Consider the following 21,209-nt stretch of genomic DNA (forward strand, 5'->3'; position numbering starts at 1 on the left):
TCAGGTTTTGTTGAACATCAGTGTAAAGTTCCAGTCCTAATAATTTAAGTTCTCCCTGCAGCCACAGCTGCAGGAATGCTGCGTTCACCCACACCCCTACGCTGTGAGTCTCCCTTGTATATAAAAGTGTCAACTGACCTGATTCTGCCTCTGCTGAGCCTGGTTCTTTGCACGCTGCTAGTCCTTAGCTTTCAGGCAAACACTATTCTCGCCTGACATTTGGGACACAGCCCTGCTACAAAGCAGATGGAGTTAGTCCGATTTGGATGAAAAGCTCCAAATCCCCACACCCCTGAAGCGAACAACTCGCACCAGTGACAGTAGTGTTTAACACAATCTGTTACGCTGTTTAAAAACAAGGTAAGTCAGCTGAGGTTTCACTGCAATATTTTATTTGGGAATTTACATATACACAGGATAAAGTAGACCGCAGAAGTCTGACTTCTTGCTCACGCCGATGAGTTTAAGCAGTTGTGTTCTACTGAAGATGAGAAAGGAAATCTGACCCACCCACTTTTTATGCCTAGATTAAAATGTCAAAAGCTAGCCAGGAAAGGGTACCAGGATTACACAGGAACAAAAAAATATGAAAAAACGTATAAATTAGGATGCCATAGTAATTTTAAAAGTGTAAGAAAACTTGCAGTGGGCTCTCAGCCCTTGATAAGTTAACTCTGTTAGATTGTTAAAAGTTAAATACATCAATACCACATATTAGACAGAAAAGCCACTCTGAAGTGCAAGTTTCACATTCCAAACAGCTTGCCCCCACACTGTGCGAGAATCCTGCTTGCTCATGGGGGGAGGGAGAGGGTCTTCAAAATGACTTTGGTTCCAATGAGGGTTGGCGAGCCAAGCACAGCGAGGCCTCAGCTCCGGAGAACTCCACTCAAGGGAAGAGGTAGCAAGGCTTGCTTGCCCCTGGGCTTGGGTTAAAATCCAGTTCCTCAGCACCAAACAAGGTTTCCACCCCTCTGCTAACCAAAACCCCTACTAATACTAGAGTTTAAGTGGTTCTTAAAAGGCCTGACATTACAGGCAGTATGAAGTACAGATTTCCCAAGTTCCTCAGTCACACCTCTGCTAAGATACCCAGCAGGACATTAAGTGCTACCCAGAAGCATTAGTGGAGGTTTGTGCAAGGAGGGGGTCCACCCCAGAAGTGTGCATTGACTGTGCTAAATACAGGGGAGCTCATGTTCTGGTCACTGAGGTTTCACCGTGTCTGACAGTGAAAAGGCAGAGATGGGTCTCAGTTATGGAAAGAGGTTCAGGCTGGGCAGCCAGCCAGAAAGAAAAACCCTGAATGTCTCATGGAGCAGTTTTGAAGAACAGAACAGAAGGCAAAAATGGTCACAACGCAAGGGATCATTTCCACATCTGAGTGCTGACGGACTGATTGCTTCCCTGGGCACCTCCTCCACCCATTGACTGTCCATATCCCATCATGCCATTAGCTCCATAGAAGTTCATCCCAGCCATCTGCTGGGTCATCTGCAAAGGGGAGAGGAGAGAAGTCAAGGCTATGTCAAGGAGACTGCCAGCCCACAGCAGTCACAGGTAGAACTCTTGCTCCCCAGCATATTACAGGCTTAAGCAAATTCTTCTAAAGAGTTACGGTGAACAGAAGTCATGGGCTTCTCAGGTGCGTGCCCTTCGAGCAAGCTGAGGAATTTTTCATTTTAGCTGATGTTGCACTGATTTTTGTTCTCCACCAAGCACTGAGACCTCTGAACAAGTTACTCCTTTGTGATCCCTCAGTTTGCCTGCAGTATCAGCAGACCTCACCCAACCCCAGGAGCCAGGCTATAAAAGCACTGAAGTCTTCAGGTAACAGGCTAGGTTTAATCGCATGTGCCTCCCCTGCCCTCCATCCACCTCTGGGTCAGCAGAAGATCACACCTCACCTGGGCAATGTTCCACTGAAGCTGCTGTGCTGGCTGCACACCATAGACGGGCTGGGGAACTGCTGCCATGCCAGCTACGTAGCCAGCCTGCTGTGCAGCCATCATCCCGTTGGGGACACCAATGACAGTTGCCTGCACATTACCCACATATCCAGCTGGTATGGCCATGGGAGTCACCATCCCCGCAGCTCCAGGCTGGGCCATCATTCCCACTGATGGTGCCATCATGCCTCCCATCATGCTGCTGGAGGGGGCTACTCCTGGAAAGCTAGTATATGCTGCTGCAGGATATGCCATCTGAGCTGGGGCCATGAACATTGCTCCTAGAAAAAGGCAGAGAAGCGATGAAGGGAAGAACTGCTGCATTCATTGTCAGGGGCTGAAATGCCGACCTTCAAACCGGAGCCTATCACAACAGTCACTTGGCCATGACATCCAGCCTAAGCTGCTCATTATGCTACTCACCAGTTCTCAAGAAGGACCACCTACACTCCCACATCTTTGCTTGTCAGCTGTCAGGACACCCCACCCACTCTGAATTAGTGTACTGCTGTTCAACAGCTCTATTCTGAGATCTGTTACCTTGCGCAGGCAGCTGAGGTGTTTGAGAGCCGTACAAGGAGAGGATAGAGTCTTTAGAGAGCTGCTTCTTCCCCACTTCCTCCCCTTTGCCTCCCGGCTCAGGGAAGAGATTCAGGTTTTCGGGAACGGAACCAGCACTTCCAGATGTTGGCATCGAGCCAGTGACCTAAGACAGAGACAGCGCAAGTGCAACAGCTGCGTTCAGCACTAGGGGAAGACACACATCATCTCATCCGAGCACTTAAGCTAGGCTTTGTCGAGCACCGATGTTCCCTGCTTACCTTCCTGGAGTCAGAGTTTGATCCCACCGATGCAAAAAGATCAAGATCCTTCTCTAAGCTGCTAGGCCTGCCGTTTGTAACGGTGGTTGTCACAGGAGCATCTGGGAGAGACAAAGCTGTGTGAACATCCATCACAGATGGCCTCAGGCTGAGGGGCAGCCTCCTTGCCAATTAAGCAGTTTGCACATATGCCACTCAACCCAGTGACCTGACCCGTGTAACCTACTTTAGCCAACACACATTGCCAGCTCTTCGCTTGTCCTTCTGGTGCCGAGAAGGAACTGGCTCACGACCAAGGAAGTGCACTGCACCCTATCTCTCCTATTAACCTCAGAGCAGCCAGGAGCCACACCGTCTGGAGACAACTATAGCTGCTCCTGTAACACTATAGGCACAGCCACTGCACCAGCATAAAGGAAAACGTAAGGAAAACTGTTTCTGCTGCAGTGCTGAGCACTGTGCTTGAGTTGCACTGGCGTAGTTTAAGCAAAACTCTAGTATTCCTACCAGCTATTGTTCACCTGACGTGAAAAGTAAGTACTAGAAGCTCACCAAATTCACAGGATCAAGGATGGTGTATAGGGTCATTGTAACAAGTGCAATAAGGCTGGAAAGGCTCTTACCAAGTCCTAGCAAGTCCATTACTGGTTCAGTAGATTTAGGAGAACTTTTTCTAGACTGCTGAGTTTCTTCTTTCTTTTGAGGCTAGGGAAAGAGAACACCAGAAGTCTTATTCAAATTTTGCTTTTACGCTGATTCTTAAAGCCTCTAATGTGAGATTAACCCTTAAAATCCCTTTTTTCCAGTGGGCATAAGTGCTTCCAACGTGAACAGAATTTCAGAGTATTACATAGTTGTTTTACTGTCCCACCGTGTTGGAACCCACTGCCAAATTTAAGCATGCTCTAAACTAGGAATAAAGTAACCGCTCAAGCTGGAAAGCTAAGCAGGGAGTAGCAGGATTCCAATCTGCTCTGCATTGCAAGGCAGAGCATGTCTGCTTAGTATCTGGTTGAGCAGTGGAAAACAACCTACTACCATTAGTGTGACTCAATGCATCCACTGCTATGACTGAGCCCAGAAAAAATGCTTCCAGATCAAGCTGGATTGCCTCTGTTCTGCTTGAGAGAAGTTTTTACAATTGATCCGTGACCATGCCTTTTGGTCTTACCATTTTCACCTTCTCAAAGATGATAGGTTCCAGTTTTCTTTCTGACGCTGGCTCATTACTCCTTTTCCATTTGTCATCCTTTTCTTTCTGTAAGGAAAAAACCACTGACATGAGGGTCAAAACTCATGTCATCATACCAAGAGAAAGTTCATACAGAGCTTTACGTGATGCTGTTACTAACCTAAAAAGCCTCAAAGATACAGCTAAAGACCTATATTTGAAGCTAGTCCTGCTTTGAGCAAGGACTTGGACAAGGTGGCCTTCAAAGGTCTCCTCCAATTTAAATTCTTTCTACGGAATGACTGAATGCAATCAGCCTTGGAGAAGATATTAGTCACTAATACAGGAAACATTTAAACCGTCTATTTTCATAGAGTCATTGCTTACTCATAAGATAGACATACACTTATATCTATACATGTATTCAAGCTTCTGTAGAAGTGATTAGAAACTAACCCTAAATGCATTGATGTCAATACTTCGGTCCATGTATTTCTTCTTTTCATATTTATCCCGAATGAAGCTCTCCACAGCTCTGCAAGCAGCTTGTTAAAGACAAATGATTCAAGAATAGAAGACTTACGTAGTATTATTTGACATGTGGATACAAGGTACAGGCTGTAACTAAACTAATGACTGTTTAAAGAGCATTTCCAGCAGTAACTTTCTTAAAATAATTTAGTGTTGGATCCAACTACTTTAGCTACTCAATTTTTGCCCTTGGATTATTCCAAGCATGACAGTGCTATAAAGGTACATTAAATCAGGGCTTAAATTCCTAGTGTGTTTTCTTCACTGATCTATATTTACTTCAACCATCACTTAAGAGCATACATATCATTAGCATAAATCACACAGTGGTCAGAGAATGGATCCTGCACATACAAGAGCACCTCAGCCACCAGCTTAAGAGAAAAATGATGGTAGAGAGGTACTCCTGTGTTTCTTCAGGTTCACATCACTATACCCCTGTTGCACTGGGCATCTAGAAACCCTCCTGTAAGGTAAAAGGCACAGCTTAATCTTTCACAAGTGTTAAACCTTTTTATCTGTCTCCACCGAGACTTTTAAATGCTCAGCACTTTTGAAAGTCAACCCTCCTGTTTGCCACAGACCCTAAAGTGCATCTCATGCAATAGCTTCAGGCTGTAACATTGGTGTTCCGGTTCTCCACCCTTATAGCTTGGAAGCAATTCTTTTAGCTCTCTTCTGCTTTGTTCTGTAAGCAAGCAGCCTGCGGGTGAAGGAACACTTGGAGGGTGCCTAGGTAGGAACTCATTCTCACAGCTGATGCCCAGGCCCATGAAGTTAAGCCTCCTATGCAAGGAGTGCAGCTACTAAGCAACAAGATGAAAAGACTCCATGTCTCCTCAGCAGCAAAGGAAGAAAGGATGCTGATCTGTTTGAGGTCGCCTGAAGTTCTCTGGCAGGTAGGCTTCATAAAGACGATTTGCTTTTCCATTTCCCATCTCTTGCATGCACTGCAATTCAAAAGAATTCTTGAACAGTTTGTTTCACAGACATTAAAGCTCTTACACATTACTAGCATGCCAGGCTACCAAGCAAGAGTCTATCCGTGTTAACTAGAAGGCACGTGTAGACTTCTGAAGTCTGTTCTGTACCTGAAAAGCCACTCCTCAGGCTTTTGGTGCAAGCCTGCTAGCTGGGAATCCTTGATGTAGTTGCCATGATCCCCCCTCGTACAATTAGCCAATCCTAAGCACCACAGCACAATATTTATTCAAAGACAAGATGAGTATGACATTAGCAACCTAATGTCACTCTGGAAGTCCAGAATTTGTCTTCTGGAAACCTCAAGGAGAGGAGGTAGGCAGCAGCTCCAGCCAACAGCAGCCTTTGGCAGTTTTACAGAACTTGCAGTGTTTGTCTTTACCTTCTGATGTTTCCTAAGCCTGAAATCATGACATTTTCCTTCCCAGTCTAACCTAGCTTGCTATCTTCTTCCTGCTTCACTTCCCACATCTTCGGCCCATTCAGACTTCGTTTATTTCCAAGCTTACCAAGCCCCACCAACAGAACCACACTGCACGCGTTTCACTCACATTACCTGTATCTGTTCTTGCGTCCACTGGTCGAGATTGACAGATTTTACCCTGGATATGTGAACTCCTAGGTTCCTGTGGATCCCAGCACAACGAATACAGATGAATACACCAATATTCCAGGATGCCCATCGTGGCCCTGCAAAGAGACACAAGTGTTTCATACCATCGAGTCAACCTGGAGTTGCCTTCAGCAACTGAGAAACTGTACCAAGTGAACTGGGACTGAGGCGTTTACATTTTCATCCGGATTAGAAATTGGCATTAAACATCAGCAGGATGTTTAAAGGTTGTCTCCCAATTATTATACTTAGAGCTTGTATTTTATCGCCTCCCTCTTCCATTTGGAGGGCTCTACACCAGACATACAAACTCTAAAAGGAGGAGGGAAGAAATTAGGCATTCAAACCACTGAAGACACTACAAAACACTAATTTCCTCTTGTTTAAACTGAGGTAACAGTCATGTCAATATAAGTCTGTGGTCCTGCTTTAGCAATGGAGAATCTTTCTTGGATAACCTTATTGCAGTGGAATCAGCTCCAGAATATTCACTACTGCTCTAGGAAAAGCAGCATAAAATACTCAGCATTTGACATAGAGTGCATCATGAAATCTTCTGTTAGTCTTACGCAGGAAGATACAGCTGAGTAAGGGGAGCAGCACGAAGCCCAGTACTCTAGCCACCAAAAAGGTAAAGCTGGGGGCAGAACCCCAGGTTGCAATCCTGGCACAAGGCTGATTAACAGTTCACTCCACAGTTTCTACAGCTCTAATCAGATTCAGGGTTTGCATGCGGCTTTCGGACAGGCAGGAGAGCTCCAAGGTGTAGAAGGGAGATCATGCCAGGAAAAAAACCACAAAGGAAAGATTAACAAGCTTAATTTTACTCACTGCAAACAGTTCTCTGAAGGAAACCTGGCAATGCATTACCTAGGGGACGGCACAGGTCCACAGGCACTCCCATCACTCGCAGCCCCCCTCCCAGCCAGGGCCAACAGACCCTGGCCATCAAAACCCTCAGTCCTGCTGAAGGAAGACCAGCTTCAGAAGTAGTCCTCTGCAGTGCAAGACAAGCAGGTTTTAAAACTAAATCATCTGGCTAGAGCTGCTAGCCAGCTGCACAGTTAACGTGGCCAGCTTCCACCATGGGTTGGATATCACTGTCCACGGGTATGGCCAAACAGCCACAGCAAAACCACATCCTGAATAAGGGACCAATAGCCTCCAATAAGCTGTACCAGCCCTTTTTATAGGCATTCCTGCAGATGAAGAGTTATTCCATCTTTTCTTACCATAGTTAAAATAGCAAGCCTCAAAGCTAATGAGACTGAGGTGGGAGGGGGAAGAGGGGGAAAGTGTAATTTCAAAGCCCTAAAAAAGCAGCACTGTATTTGACTCTCCTGGATATGCTAGATGGTTGTTAACAGTTTAATTCCTGTTTACTGCGAAAGTCTAGAGTATCCTGAGGGATTTGGCGCTGCTAATGCAATCAGTGGCTCATAGTCCCTTCCAGGACAAAGGCATGCAACCTCTAACTTCCCTCCAGTACCTATTCCAGATAATTTATGTTATGATTAAAGTCTTTATTAAGTCTTCTGGCCTGTCCTGCCATTGCTTTCTGCTTTTTCACTAGAAGAGCGGCCCTTGAGAATGATACTAATTTAACAAAGCTGATCAGTCACTTCCCAGCTTAGGAACAGCTCTTGGTGAAGACCTTCACAGAAGCATACTCTTGGCTATACCTCAGTTCCTTTATTATACCTACCAAAAACTACGACTGAATGCATCAAAGCAGGGGCCCATACTTTTAGCAGCACCTAAGTATGCCAGCCACAAAGTAAGGCATGGGAATAAAAGGCTTGTTCAGTGTTATGCCTGTTGCACACCAAGCCAGGAACTCTTGATCCTTCGTTTGATTATTTGTGGAGTTCCCTCCCAGATACCCCCTGAAGACGTGAGACTGCCAGCAGGATTAAGCATAAGATTCAAGGTTAGATTTAAACTCTAGATATATTTAGCCTTTATAGGACTAAAAGGATTAATAGTCAGCTAGATACTACATCAGGACTGTAGTAATCAGCTCACTGGTTTGTCACATGGGCTAGCTCAAGCCACTGCAATGTCCTACCCTGCGATGCCACATACGAGAACGACTCAGTGGTACAGTCTGTTATACCCATCCTGCTTTAGTGTTATTTCATTTGTGATGCAGGGTCTGAAATGGCAAGGGCTGAGCACAGGAATAACAGCTGACCATTGCTGCAACTCAGATCCCAGCTCTGGAAGACCCCAGTACTGAAGCAGTTTCGTTATGCCAGTGAATATTTAAAAAAACCACGTACGTAGGCTTTCAAAAATCCTCCTAGCAGCTAGCATTTGGTTTGGGGATAAACACATTTTATGCAACCAAGGGTAGTTCTCTTCACTGATGCTTATTCCAGCTAGGGTTTGGGCGTACTTGCACTGCCAGTAAATGCCATAAGGCTTCAGATCTACAGACTAGAGGAAATGCCAGAAGTTTGGGGATGTGGGGTCATTTTTGTCCAGAACCAGGAGGAAGACAGTGATCCCAGAAGTTCAGCAGTCTGCTCTCTCACATGGTGGTGACTCTACAGCCACACAAGCAGAATATTTGGACGGTTCTCCAAAATGCTGCCTGAAGTCCGCAGCCAGCTCCGCAGTTCTGCAAGGCACGTGAATTTGAACTCTAGATCTCAGCACCCCATGCTTTTGGATATAACTAGTAATTTCTTTAGCCTAGTTACACAGCCCTGTATTCTATCAACACTATGATAAAAAGAGGAAGAAGATATGGCTACACCCCTCAAGAGTGAAAAGCTACTTTAAGATAAGCAGCTGTACAAGAGAACCGCTTGCCTCGACAGCGGTGAAGGGTTGACATAGCAAGGTGCAACACAACAGGGAAAGCGTTGCTGCTTGAATAATCAGTGCTGAGCAGAACAGTAGCCAGTCAGCAGCAGTGTGAGGCAAATGAAATTTGCCCAGCTGAATCAAACTCCAAATAACTTCATGCTAATTAAAATTAGCATTTGGTGCCTTGGGCAGTGAGGAACATTACAAGGTTTTCTTTTGCTGAAAGCAAGGGTATCCTAAGCAAGAGAGCCTGTCCTAACCAGGCTGCCACCAAGGAAGCAGTGGGCCAAAGCCCACATGTCCAGGTTAGGCTGGGTCAGATGCAAAATGCAGAGGCACCAGCCCAAACACAAGCTCTTCCTAGACCTTCAGCTTTGCTAGTACCTAATGCCCCCAACCATTAAGCTAAAACAACATTTTTACCATGTCATTTCTTATAAAGCACTTAGTTTTGTGGACAAGGGGGGGTTGGGTTTTGATGCAAATGTAAACAAGCCTCCCACTTCCCTCTTTTGAGGCCACGACGAAAGAGCTCGCACTAGAAATCACACAAAGAAGGGCCCAGTAAAGATCTGGCTGGGGAAAGCTTTGTACAGTCATTTCCCCCCAGTTTCACATGCCATTTTCAAGGTTGGCTTGCAGAAACCCCCAGGTGGTATTTACAGATGAGAGTTCGGTCACATGTTGCAGCATTTAACTTCCCAAAAACTAAGCTGAAGACTGTCCAGGAGCTACAGTGCCTGAGCATTGACAGAAGGGGCAAAATGTCTTGGCAGAAGTTAAGGGTACAATTTTTCAGAGAAAAATGCTTTTATATCGGTAAGTCACTTCAGAGACCAACACAGCAGCATTTATCAGCATTGCTAGAGCTGCCATGGAGCTCTATCTTCCCTCGCAGCCTTTGCGCGCATCCTGACACTCACCACTAATCCCCTGCACGGGGGCACGGCACGCCACAGGGAGCATTTTACCCTCTGGGTTCAGCAAATCATGGAAACTTATACGCAAAAGGTTTGAGGACAAGGCTAACAAACATTGAGCTTGTTAAACCACTAGAAAGAAACATGAAATAAATCGGTCCTTGCATGAATACTCTCGCTAATGTTATAAAAATAGTTCCCTTGAGGCTGGCATCCTTGCAGCCACCAGTTGGCTTTAGAGCTTAAGGCCTAAATGAAAACTCACTTCCCATATACAAAACTGGGTGTTTAACAACAAGCGGTATCAGACATGCAAGCCTGATGCTGCAGTCACTTTTGTTTCAGTACTATGGCTAATTTTAACACCCACGGTAAGCAAGGCACTTGGCACCAACTCAAGCTGGGCATAGCTTGTTCAGTTCTGATTAAGCATCTTGTGCCCCTGTTCATCACCTTGTATGTGCACAAATCCTTCCTGGAGAATGCCAGCCATTTGCAGGTGAACAAGAGAGTTAAGAAAATGGCAGTTGTGAGTAAGAATGTGATATTAATCAAATCAGGTTTAAGAGCCCAGCTATATACTCGGTTCTGGCACAATATTAAGGCTAGCTCAGACCACCTTGGGATATATTCCTAGCCTGGCAGTGGTCTCAAAGACCACAAGCTTAAAAGCATCTATTGCTCAGTCAGTTTTCATTTGAGAAAGCTGCACTGAATACTCGAGTGTATTCCTAAGCGAGGATGCACCACCATCCAGCAGAGACTACAAAGCTACGTGCAAGAAACTCAGCTGCCCAGGCGGTGCTTCCGCGAGACAGTTTCACAGCCTGTTTCTATCCCAGCCTGTCAAAATAAACACCGCATACCAAGCTGGTCATACCAGCTTAAGTTAGCATCTAAGCCGGCATCATTAATGCCTACAAGGACAGTCTGAATGATCTGCCCTTACTGAAAAGGCTCCAAATTCCCTTTAAAACCCCAGCACAGCCTGGCTAGTCCACTTCACACCCTTGTCTTAGTCACTTGCTGAAAGTTCACACCCTTGACTGTTTTTAATCAAGGAATCCCAAGGGGATTCGCTCCTCACCCTTTATTCAGGCTTTAGATTTTGGCTCAAGCTACTCATGCAAGTTTCTTCAGTAATAACCCTTCAGAAGGCATTTAAAAATAAAACAGAAGTTGGCTGCAAAGCCACTGCTCTTTTGAGAAGGGGGGTCAGGAAAAAATAGATGCTTTCATAGGCAGGAAGGAGAGCGCATTGCTATTCAAAGCCTAGTGAAATATTCTTAGTGCAAACAATCATTTGACTCGGAGGCTCCCTGCCTGCAAGCACTCCAGCAAAAGCCCAGCTGTAACAGGGAAATGTGCCTGCTCAGCCCATTGATCCCAGCTAACACTGCTACATGTGTTGGACTGCGGCATCGTACAGCCATCCCCTCGCAGCACTCATGGGGGAAGTGGATGTGGGAAATTCTCCTTGGAGTGGGATAATCCCTGCGAGATGACATGCACATCCTCTTGTACAAGCCCTCACCAGTACTTGGAAATTTCTCATCGAGTCAAAGTTGAAAAGCCCTACTTTTTGCAGAGCCAAAGGAGGAAGTAGCCAAGTATCCCCGAGCTTCCTTTGACCTGTGGTTTCCTTATTCTGGAAAGAGATTGCTTAATGACTTACGGACATTCATTCCGCTCATAGAAGAGCTATGACAAAGGCTGTCTTACAAAACAACTTCCTCTGCTCTTTACTGTAGATGTCTGTTCTACAGTCAAGTGTTCAGATTAGATCGGGGAAACAAGGTGAACTCTGCTAGTGAGTGAAAAGTACAGTTAAACTCAACTTCAAGATCTCTACATTACGCTAGTCAGTTATTAACGCAGGCTAGTTAGTTACTGGCCTGAGCACGCATCCTGATAAAGGAATCAGATTTGTGAAGCACTAACACTTGCATGTACGCTCAGATTTAGTACCAGACTAAGCTATTTGTGTAGTTTTCAGGAAGCCATTGAAACTCTGGGAAACAGAGATGCTAAAGCCAAAAAGCTCTGTAGCAAGGGAGTTCGATAAGGATACATAGGCCTAGTTAAATAGTTTAGTGGTTCAGAAACTCGACTTCATGCCATCCTTTGAAAGAGGAAAGGGCTGTTTTGGGGGCCTTTCTTTGTCCTTTTTTTCAGTAGAAGACTGCAGCAGTAATTATAGGCTTTAACCACTCTTCGCAGGAAAAAGGAAGAGCCAGAGGCATCTACGGGGGTTGAGAATGTTGCTTCCGACAACAGCTTGGAGCTTTGCCTTAAAAATCTTCTTGGCTGTATTAGCAGCAATCAGTATACTCTCTCCTTCCCCAAACCATAATTTTTGCTACAGGTATCTTACTGGCCAAGTCAGACCAAGCTGCCTGGCACTGGCTCTGTTTCCTCAGGAACAGGCTTTGAATCTTCTACAGTTTGCCAGAAATGCGTAACATTTGAGTGCCTGGTGGCCTTGAAGGCAGCTACCCAGCAGCAGTTGATCTAACTTTGAGTAGCGGTAAGCTTGCAGAAGCAACCTTCAATGCGCATCTTATCATTGTTACCATCTTGTTCTTTGAAGAAGTGATGATACAAACACAGATGGAGCAAGGTGGAGGAAATTAAAATAGATGCGGCGAACAGCAGGGTGGGTCCTTCCTGCTGTTTAAGAAAGTGATGTTTATTACTTTGGTAAATAAACTGCAAAAGTGACAATTTCAAGCAGATGCTGTAATAAGAATCCATGCAAGAGGACTGGTTAACAATACCAATACTGATGACCACAATGCCTAAAAATATATAAAAATCAGCCAAGTTCCATGATCCACGTATTTCCTGTGGAGGTCAGCATAGTAAGAGTCCCAACATATAGATGGTCAATATCAGAGATCAGGATTTCATCGTGTTCCAGAGACTAGATAACAGATATCCAATCTCTAGGTTTTAGCCAAAACTACACACAAGTCAGTCCTAGAAGTTGCTAGGGTAAAGGCAGCAGATTTCAGGGCCTGAATTTCCATGAAATGCAAAAAAAACCTTAGGTAATAGGTAAACACCATCCCTGTGCCCAAATGCACTTATAAACAGAGCAGCAGGATGGAAACTCACACTTTCACTACTATTTTACACCATCAAAATTCAACTTAGAATTTCTCCACCATCAAATCCCTTACAAAACATCTGCTCACGCAGCTTTAATTCTTAACCGCATTTAAAAAAATATTTAGACCCTATCTTCCAATCTCATTCGAGTTGTGGAGACATGTAGAAGTCAAAGTCCTTAAAATAGCTCCTAACAGAGGAAGGAGCCTCAGCTCCTGGGCCACTTTTTGCTTGATTGAGAATCTCTTCAATATCTAGAGCTAGACATGAACTATTTTTTTTACTATCAAAGTTACCAAAAAGGACTTGATATTCATAAGGAAAGGGCATAACCTGGCCAGTAAGGAATGACATGTTTTGCCAAAAATAGAGGTAAGCAGTTTAACAAGGCACTGAAGGTCCGATCGTAGCACAGGTAAATCCAGCTTCGCAGTCAGAGGAAGCTTTGCTCTAAGACAGTTTCTCTTAAAAGCTCAAACTTTTCCTGTCCTAGATTTCCTGGGACACGTGAAGTAATCACTATTCTGGATCAACCTGAAGGAGACCAAAGCTATTCTTGATTCTCTAGTTGGTTTTGATAACCTACTTGCATTCTGAAAGATGAATTACCTTTAAATTGCACAGGCATCTCCTGAAGAGACTGGCACAGAAGTTCCTGAGAGTGTTTGATACCTTATGTAATTCATCTGGCAGTTACTATAGGAACAAACTTTTACTAAAGTTGCAGCTATGCTCTGAGAATCACATGGCATTTTTGGACCCTTAATTTACACCCTCTGCTATACAGCCACTCACTGCACAGGCTCTCCATTTCACAAGTGGGCCAATACAGCTGGTACAAAGAACTGTATTAAAAAGCTGACATGTTTTCCCAAGATGTCCTCTGCCTGGAGGATTATCTTTTCCTGGCAGATGTAGAGACACACATCTGTGTACATGACTCGGAGCTCTGCTTATCTTTTTCTTAAAGGGTATCTTGCTACAACTCTCCTAAGCACAAACCAATTCCAGAATAAGTCCCCACTGGAAAGGCTGATGCTTTTTTCCCTCGCTTTGTGGCTTGAATGGGAAGTTACAACTTACTTCAAGCAGGTGAATGTAGGGTCAGGCTCACAGATGGACAGAGCTGTGTTCCCTCCCAGCCAGAGTCTTACACCATGGCAGCACTGCTCAGACTTCTCAGATGAAGGTCATTAAGGGATAAAGCCAGTCTCACAGACAAAGTTAACTTCTGAACATTTACACTCACTTGAAATTAATACTGCTTTATGCATAAGACTATTCCTTTCAGACCTGACTTTAGAAGAGTAGAACAGTTCAAAAGCAGAAAAGAAAATGTAGCGCTCATTAAGATAACTGCAGAATATTATGACTGCAGCTAAGAATTAAAATGAGTATACAAGCACATATGCTTCCCCTCTGGCAAGCTTCCATTACATAAGACTGAGCTTTCTCCTAATACAAGATTTTCTAAGGCAAGCTGAGAAGCTTTAGTCCTACCGCTTTGGTTTTTGAAGCCCACTGCAGACAAACAGTATGCATCACTACCCACTGCTCAGTTTTCCCATAATGATCATTTCTTCATCACATGCAGTTGTTCTAGGCAGCTATTTAAAAAGTTACTCTTCATATTGCTTTTACTGAAAAGGAAATTCAGCTGCGATTCAATAGTCTGCTGATGGAGGAGTTGAGTCACAACAGATTTTTGTTGAATATTAGCAACATGTTTTATATTAATACTAGCTTGGCTGGACCAAACCAACCATAATAAGCTGACTCCCCCATTCCACTGGAAGCCATCCTTCCTTAACTGCACCTACTCTAGCCCCAAGCTTTTTATCCTGCTCTTCCTGCTTCCCATCCAATATTTAACCACCTCTTAACAGGTATTTTCAAAGTTCTACCCCTCTTTCAGAAAAGACTCCTTGAAGAATTAGATCTGGGTTTGTGTTGTGTTCAGTAAAAAAACAGTTTCCCATCTAACCACTAAAGTTAGAAGAAGGGGTCGATTTCGGCACAGAACCCACAGGTCTCACAAGACACAAAGGACAAAGGGAAGAGTCAGACAAACCAGGAGCAGCACAGGGCAATCTTAACTGATGGACAGATACAGCAGTCCTCGCTGGTGCTCCCTGTGGAGAAACCTGCCGTTCCGACGTCAACGCAACTGGATCCAAGGAGCCTGTTGGATAAATAGGACTGGAAGAGCAGAGGGGAAGAGTTTGGGAGAAGGAGAGAATCAAACAGAATTAGCTGTATGTTACACAAGTTCAGCACAAAGCTTTAGAGACAGAAATACAGAGAAGAATCCAGTTAGTGTAAGTGTTACTCAACACAAGACATCTTCCATTTACTGGAAGACATCTGAGCACTTAGGTCAAGTCCAACTTGCACAGTTTACGCCACATCCCTCCTCCATCTACGTTGCAATTTCAGCCTCCAGACTCATTCTGATGTTCAGTAGCATATCTTCTGACAGATACTCACTACAGTCAGACTGCTTGACAGTCACGCTGTCTTACATCTGAAACCACAACAGCAACACAACTGCCCTCCGAAGGCCCTTTGCCATCAGAAATGCACTGGTAGAAGAGATCCCACTCATTCATCAACAGCTTCTCTTTTAAGGCGTGTTGTTCAAGCGATTCATAGAGAAAATACCTTCAAAAAAGAGGATTATGATAATTCATCACTCCAGCTTTTAGTGAAGACAGCCACTCTACCACCTTAGCCATGCTGGGCAGACCTGAGGGGAGAGCTGCATCACTGCAGGTGGTGCAGTGCTGCTAGGACTCCATGCTGGATCACTGCTTTTGATCATTAATTAGTATCGTGATAGTGTTCAGAGCTGCATGTGAAAACCACCGAGATGAGTAACCTTTGACAGCGCTTGCAAGGGGAAATCTGCTGTTCTGTTTGCACCTAACATGGCTAGATTATGTCCAGAAAGGCTGCCACTGAGCTCCCGAGTCCTGTTCTGATCAAGTAATGAAAACCCCTCTCACTTAAGTTTTCACTCCTAAGCTCCACTGTCAGAAAGCAGTCTAGCCACGTTCTGCTTCGGCACAGGACATACTACTTACTACCTCTGTCCACCCGCTTTTGATCAGATCACCCAGTTTACCCACAGTTACTTTGGACAGAAAGTTTACCCACAGTAAACTTTGGACAGAAAGTTTGCAATGCAAAGAGGAAGAAGCAGGCAAGCGATCTCGCCCAACTTCCTCCAAAACAAGAGCCTCTAACCACTGCAGCGTTTATTGCTGCAGAAACAAAAGCCATCCCGAGCTTTCTTTCCCAGTTTCTTTGTCCTTTTTCCCCTCCAACAACTTAGACTCAGGACATTAATAGCTGCCTAGGGAAGCCATCAGGCTCATGCTTCTGCAGTTCTCCTTTCAGGCTCGTCTGTGTAGCTCTTACAGAAAAGTTATGCAGAGAAAGCACATGAAGCCATCGCTGTCTCCAACAGCTTGTCAGAAGAAACACCTCAGGAAGAGCGATGTGCCCACGGAAGTTACTTGAATCCCAAATGCATAAGGAAGGGTGAGTATATTGGAGAAACTAGTTTTCCCTCCTTATCACACTTAAAGATGCAAGTTGGAGTAGGAATCACTTGTATGCACTGCCTGATGGAAAGCAAGTAATAACAAAACCCCAGAAGACGACTTTCTCTAAGCAATCTCTTTGATGAGGGCAGAAGAGATGGAAGATACCCAACTGCTCACCAACACGGCACAGCAAACAAGAGCGTGTTCGCTACGCTGGTCCCAGAGTGCGGGGTCCAACCAGTAGCCAGCATCAGAGAGCTGATGTTCCCAAAAACTAGACTTTCACCCTAATACTAAGAACTTCTGTAGAGCATGAAGTCAAGGGGGTACATACTAGCACTGCAGCTCATGCTAACAGGTACTGTAATCTCATTTAGTTCTGTATATAGAAGTGGAAAAAATACAGTAATGAAACCCAGCAAGTAGTTAGGTCATCGGGAACAGGCATAATGGAAGTGTGGGTGGCATCTGAACAGTCTTTGCCTATGTGTCATGCTAGCTTTGAAATGCTCAGATCAAGCAGCAAACCACTACAAAATTCAGTAACTTCAGCATAAAAACAGATGGTCAAAAGCCAGTGTGCTTTATTGTAAAAGCGTCTTGATATGTGCTGTACGAGCTGCCTTCAACTTTGTTGAAACTCATGCAAAAATCATCATGATATGGAACGTGAACTGACAAAGGAGGGAGCTGGCATAAGAAACACCACCAGCCAGTGGCTGTTGATCAGCTTTCAGCTGTGACCTTGGCAAACTACTATCCACAAAACTGTACACAAGCACATTCTTCATGTATCTCAACTAGCATAGCCAGACCTGCAATTGGGTAAAAACCGAGCAACAAGCAGCTGTACAGAAAAGCAGCTATTCTTCCAGGTAGCACTGGAAGTGTTGAGGGAAGCCAGCCGGAGCTAGCAAATACCATGTGGCCTCTCATTAGTGCAGACTTGCACAGTTTTCATTATTAAGAAGCCATATATCAAATAAAGTGTGCTCTTTGCTCTGCACAAGGACACCTGGGGCTCATTTCCATACACAAAGCAGAATGCTGGAGCTGCTTTCAGCAGCCATAAGAACTAACATCAGGCCTTCCTTGCCATCACTGCAAACCAGCACCAGTGCCTCGCTGGGAGAACACCACATCAAGCCACAGTAACCGAAATGCAGCCCAGCCCAGTATGACGCTTTGGCTGGCACCAACTACCAGGCAGATACCTGTCTGGAGAGCTTACATATACACCTCCTGCGGCCACAAACTCCATACGTTGCCCTCAAGAATGAGATCTTACACCTCCATGAATCTCATTAGTAGAGTGGATAATTATTTTGCCAGATAACTCACTACAACAGAAGCCTACTCTTCACAACTGATGCAACCTATCTTCCCAGAGACAGGCAGCTTCCAGCTTCAGTGGCAATTCTGACCTGCACGCTTTGACTTTTATACATAATTAACTGGAATACTGCATTTCCAGGATGTACTATGAACAGGAGAAGCTATATAATCACATCAAAACAAGTAAACTGGAACTGTTTTGAGAATTTGCTTCCATATTGTGTACATTACTGTCTCACACCTCGAAAGACAAGAGAAGACAGCTATTTTTGCCCTTGGCACTAGCATTAGGAGCCAAGAGATAAGCGATTTGCAAGTGAGAGGAACATTCTGCTCTCTGCCAACACCACCACGTTCAACCTACATGGTCAGCCAAAGCCAGGTGTGAAACACATCTCAAAATATGCCATCTCCAAGGTAAGACAGGTTGTTGCGGTGAGGTTACCACGTTTTGGGGTTTTTTGGAGCACAGCTGAAAAACCTTAAAAGGGCCATTTTTAATGTTGTTCAGCAGTGCACTCTGCAGCTTTTAGAGGTCATACTGAGGTGACTAAGTCTCCCACTTACAGATGGACATAGAAAGACAACCCCTGCTCCAAGTTCATTTATTGGAGCTACTGAGAAACAAGCCTCAAGTTCAGATCTCCAAATCATCATACTAGCTCATTAAAATAGGATTTTAGGTAGGCATGGGCATAACCTTAATCCTTTTGCTGCAGGAAAGCAAAGCACTTCACAGTAGCAAGCTACAGAAAGGCAGCTGCATTACCATGGAACAAGTAACAGTTGTCGTATTCATTTGTTTTGTCTTCTAGAATTCAGACATTTACATCTGACTTCCTCTTTACCCCACTCCACTCCTTTCTAAGAAAAGCAAGGATGACAACATGCCTTGAAATCAATATTAAGTGGAAAAGGAAGCACAGGACTAAATAGGAAATTCCCTCAGTGGTACAAGGTTCCAGGGCTGGGTTACCATTCCTTCCTGGTTACTGCACCTTCAAACACTGCTCCTACCTGACCCTCTAAACGTGATCTGCTGCTCCCATTACAGCTCTGATTCACAGGATATTGCTCCTCAGCCGGAATGCCCTCCAAAATTACGCAACGCCAGCTTTCCAGGTTCTTCTTAAAACAAGACTTCTCCAGAAGAGCAGTCCCCACACGCGATTCTTTCCATCAGTTTTCACACGGACACTTGAGACCAAGCCCCAGCGCAGTCAGAGAGCCGATGAGCTTCCATCGGCAGATCTCGGGCAGTTTCCTACTCAACTCACCTGCCGAACGATGGGCGCAGCAGAGCCGCAGGAGCGGGGTTAGAGGAGCACCAGGAGCGGTTTCTCTGCCAGGAGCACTGCCAGCACGGCCCCGCTGCGACTATCAGTGAATTAAACTGTGCCGAAGCCAAGTCTGGGGCTTGTCCCAAAGGCCAAGCGCCAGCTCAGCCAAAGGGGAAACCACCGTCCGTGCTACGAGCCCCCAAACCGCCCGGGCCCCGCCGCAGCAGCCTGGGGCAGCACCGCTGCCCCTGCCCGCAGCCGGAGCTTCCCCTGCCTGCTCAGGGCGGGGGGGGCTGCGCACCGGCAAGCCCCGGGACCCCGGGCGGGGGAGGCGGGAGCGCGGAGCCGTCACCCCCCAGGCCCAGCCGGAGGAGGGGTCCCTCCTCCCGCCGCTGCAGCGGCCCCCGGGGAGGGAGGACACCGGAGGGCCCCGAGAGCCCACCGCCCCGGCAACGAGCGGAGGGGGAGGAACGCCCCGCCACACGCCGGCACCGAGGGAGCGACGACTGCGCCAGCACCGGGCCCACCGGTCCCGCCAGGCCCCGCCGCCCCCTCAGCCGGCGCGGCCCGCGGGGAGGCCGCCGGTACCTTTGGCCTGGCAGTCGGCGCAGTACTTGTTCTCCTCCTCCACCAGCAGGCTGGCCAGCACCGCCTGGTACCGGTCCACGTCGCGCACCGACTTGCCCGTCATGGCACGGCCGGCGCAGCCCGCCCGCGGGTCACGGCGCCGCCGTCCCGGGCACCCGCCGCTTCCTGCTTCCGGCCTACGACGGGGGCGGGGCGACGAAGGGGAGGAGCCAATAGGCGGCAGCGCGCGCGCTTTAACGCCTTCCCTCCGCCGCTCCTCCTCGCCGTTGATTCGCTGCGGCGCGGCAGCGCCCGCGGGAGCCAATGGGAGGAGGCGGGGCCGTGGCGGGGGAGGCATGAATGGGCAGGGTCACGTGACGGGCTGAGCTGGGGGCGGGGGCTGCGGCGGGGCGGGACGAGGGGGCTGGCGGGGGTGGGGGCTGCAGGGATGCTGGGCTGGGGGCTTGGAGGGCTGGCTGGGGGCTTGGAGGGCTGGCTGGGGTGCAGGGCTGCTGGCTGGGGGGTTGGGGGGCTTGGAGGGCTGGCTGGGGTGCAGGGCTGCTGGCTGGGGGTTGGGGGGCTTGGAGGGCTGGCTGGGGTGCAGGGCTGCTGGCTGGGGGTTGGGGGTTTGGGGGTGCTGGCTGGGGTGCAGGGCTGCTGGCTGGGGGTTGGGGGTTTGGGGGTGCTGGCTGGGGTGCAGGGCTGCTGGCTGAGGGGTTGGGGGTTTGGGGGTGCTGGTTGGGGGTGCAGGGCTGCTGGCTGGGGGTTGGGGGCTTGGGGTGCTGGTTGGGGGTGCAGAGCTGCTGGCTGGGGGGTTTGGGGGTGCTGGCTGGGGTGCAGGGCTGCTGGCTGGGGGGTTTGGGGGTTTGGGGGTGCTGGCTGGGGTGCAGGGCTGCTGGCTGGGGGTTGGGGGTTTGGGGGTACTGGTTGGGGGTGCAGAGCTGCTAGCTGGGGGTTTGGGGGTTTGGGGTGCTGGCTGGGGTGCAGGACTGCTGGCTGGGGGTTGGGGGTTTGGGGGTGCTGGTTGGGGGTGCAGGGATGCTAGCTGGGGGTTGGGGGGCTGGCTGTGGGATGGAGGGGGACTGTGGGGTGCGGGGGGCTGGCTGGAAGATTGGGAGGACTGGGGGCTTGGGGGAACTGGCTGGGGGTGCGGGGGGGGCTGGCTGGGGGGCTTCGGAGGGCTGGCTGGGGGATGGAAGGGGGGCTGTGGGGTGCAGGGGGGCTAGCGGGGGGTTTGGGGGGCTGAGCAGTGGGGTGCTCCTGGAGGAGGCAGAGGAGGAGGAGGAGGAGGTCCCTGTTCAGCGCCTCCATCCCTGCCTGGGCCAGGCTCTGCCCCAGATCTCTGCCCCACGGAGGTGCCCGTGGCTCGTGGCCGCCCCACGGCTCTCCTGGGGCCTTGGCCTGCAGCCGCCCGCGGGGCCGGGGCCGTGCAGGGCCCAGCTCCTCCTAAGCCCGTTTCTCGCGCTGTCACAGCGGTCCGGGCCCGATCCTGCCACAGCTCCTCTGTGGAAGCGAGGGGGACCCCAAGGGCAGCGGGGCAGACCCTGCAACACTTACCCCCAGGGACG

At 47.7% G+C, this 21,209-nt stretch overlaps 1 protein-coding gene across 2 annotated transcripts; it reads right to left on the reverse strand.

The window, feature by feature from the left end:
- Positions 1-370: 370 nt before the first annotated feature.
- Positions 371-19,851, reverse strand: SMAP2 (small ArfGAP2). Of its 2 annotated transcripts, none has more exons than XM_072885007.1 (10): positions 19,663-19,851; positions 6,010-6,143; positions 5,337-5,422; positions 4,398-4,476; positions 3,942-4,028; positions 3,394-3,475; positions 2,771-2,871; positions 2,490-2,655; positions 1,908-2,230; positions 371-1,494 (listed from the first exon to the last, which is right to left on the reverse strand). In XM_072885007.1, exons 1-10 carry the CDS (start codon positions 19,763-19,765, stop codon positions 1,369-1,371), a joined length of 1,287 nt encoding a protein of 428 aa, XP_072741108.1. In that variant the 5' UTR covers positions 19,766-19,851; the 3' UTR covers positions 371-1,368. The 2 variants fall into 2 exon arrangements, with proteins under 2 accessions (XP_072741108.1, XP_072741109.1); XM_072885008.1 differs by lacking the exon at positions 19,663-19,851 and adding an exon at positions 19,072-19,093.
- Between the last annotated feature and the right edge of the window lie 1,358 nt (positions 19,852-21,209).

The sequence above is a fragment of the Ciconia boyciana genome, chromosome 21 (genome assembly GCF_034638445.1).
Source record: "Ciconia boyciana chromosome 21, ASM3463844v1, whole genome shotgun sequence".
Lineage (NCBI taxonomy): Eukaryota > Metazoa > Chordata > Aves > Ciconiiformes > Ciconiidae > Ciconia > Ciconia boyciana.

Excerpts from the sequence above, each read along its gene's own strand:
- SMAP2 (XM_072885007.1), bottom strand. The coding sequence starts at position 19,765 with ATGACGGGCAAGTCGGTGCGCGACGTGGACCGGTACCAGGCGGTGCTG. Across the intron at positions 4,029-4,397 it reads TTGACATCAATGCATTTAGG|AAAGAAAAGGATGACAAATG; the intron begins GTTAGTTTCTAA and ends TTTTCCTTACAG. Across the intron at positions 2,231-2,489 it reads ACCTCAGCTGCCTGCGCAAG|GAGCAATGTTCATGGCCCCA; the intron begins GTAACAGATCTC and ends GCCTTTTTCTAG.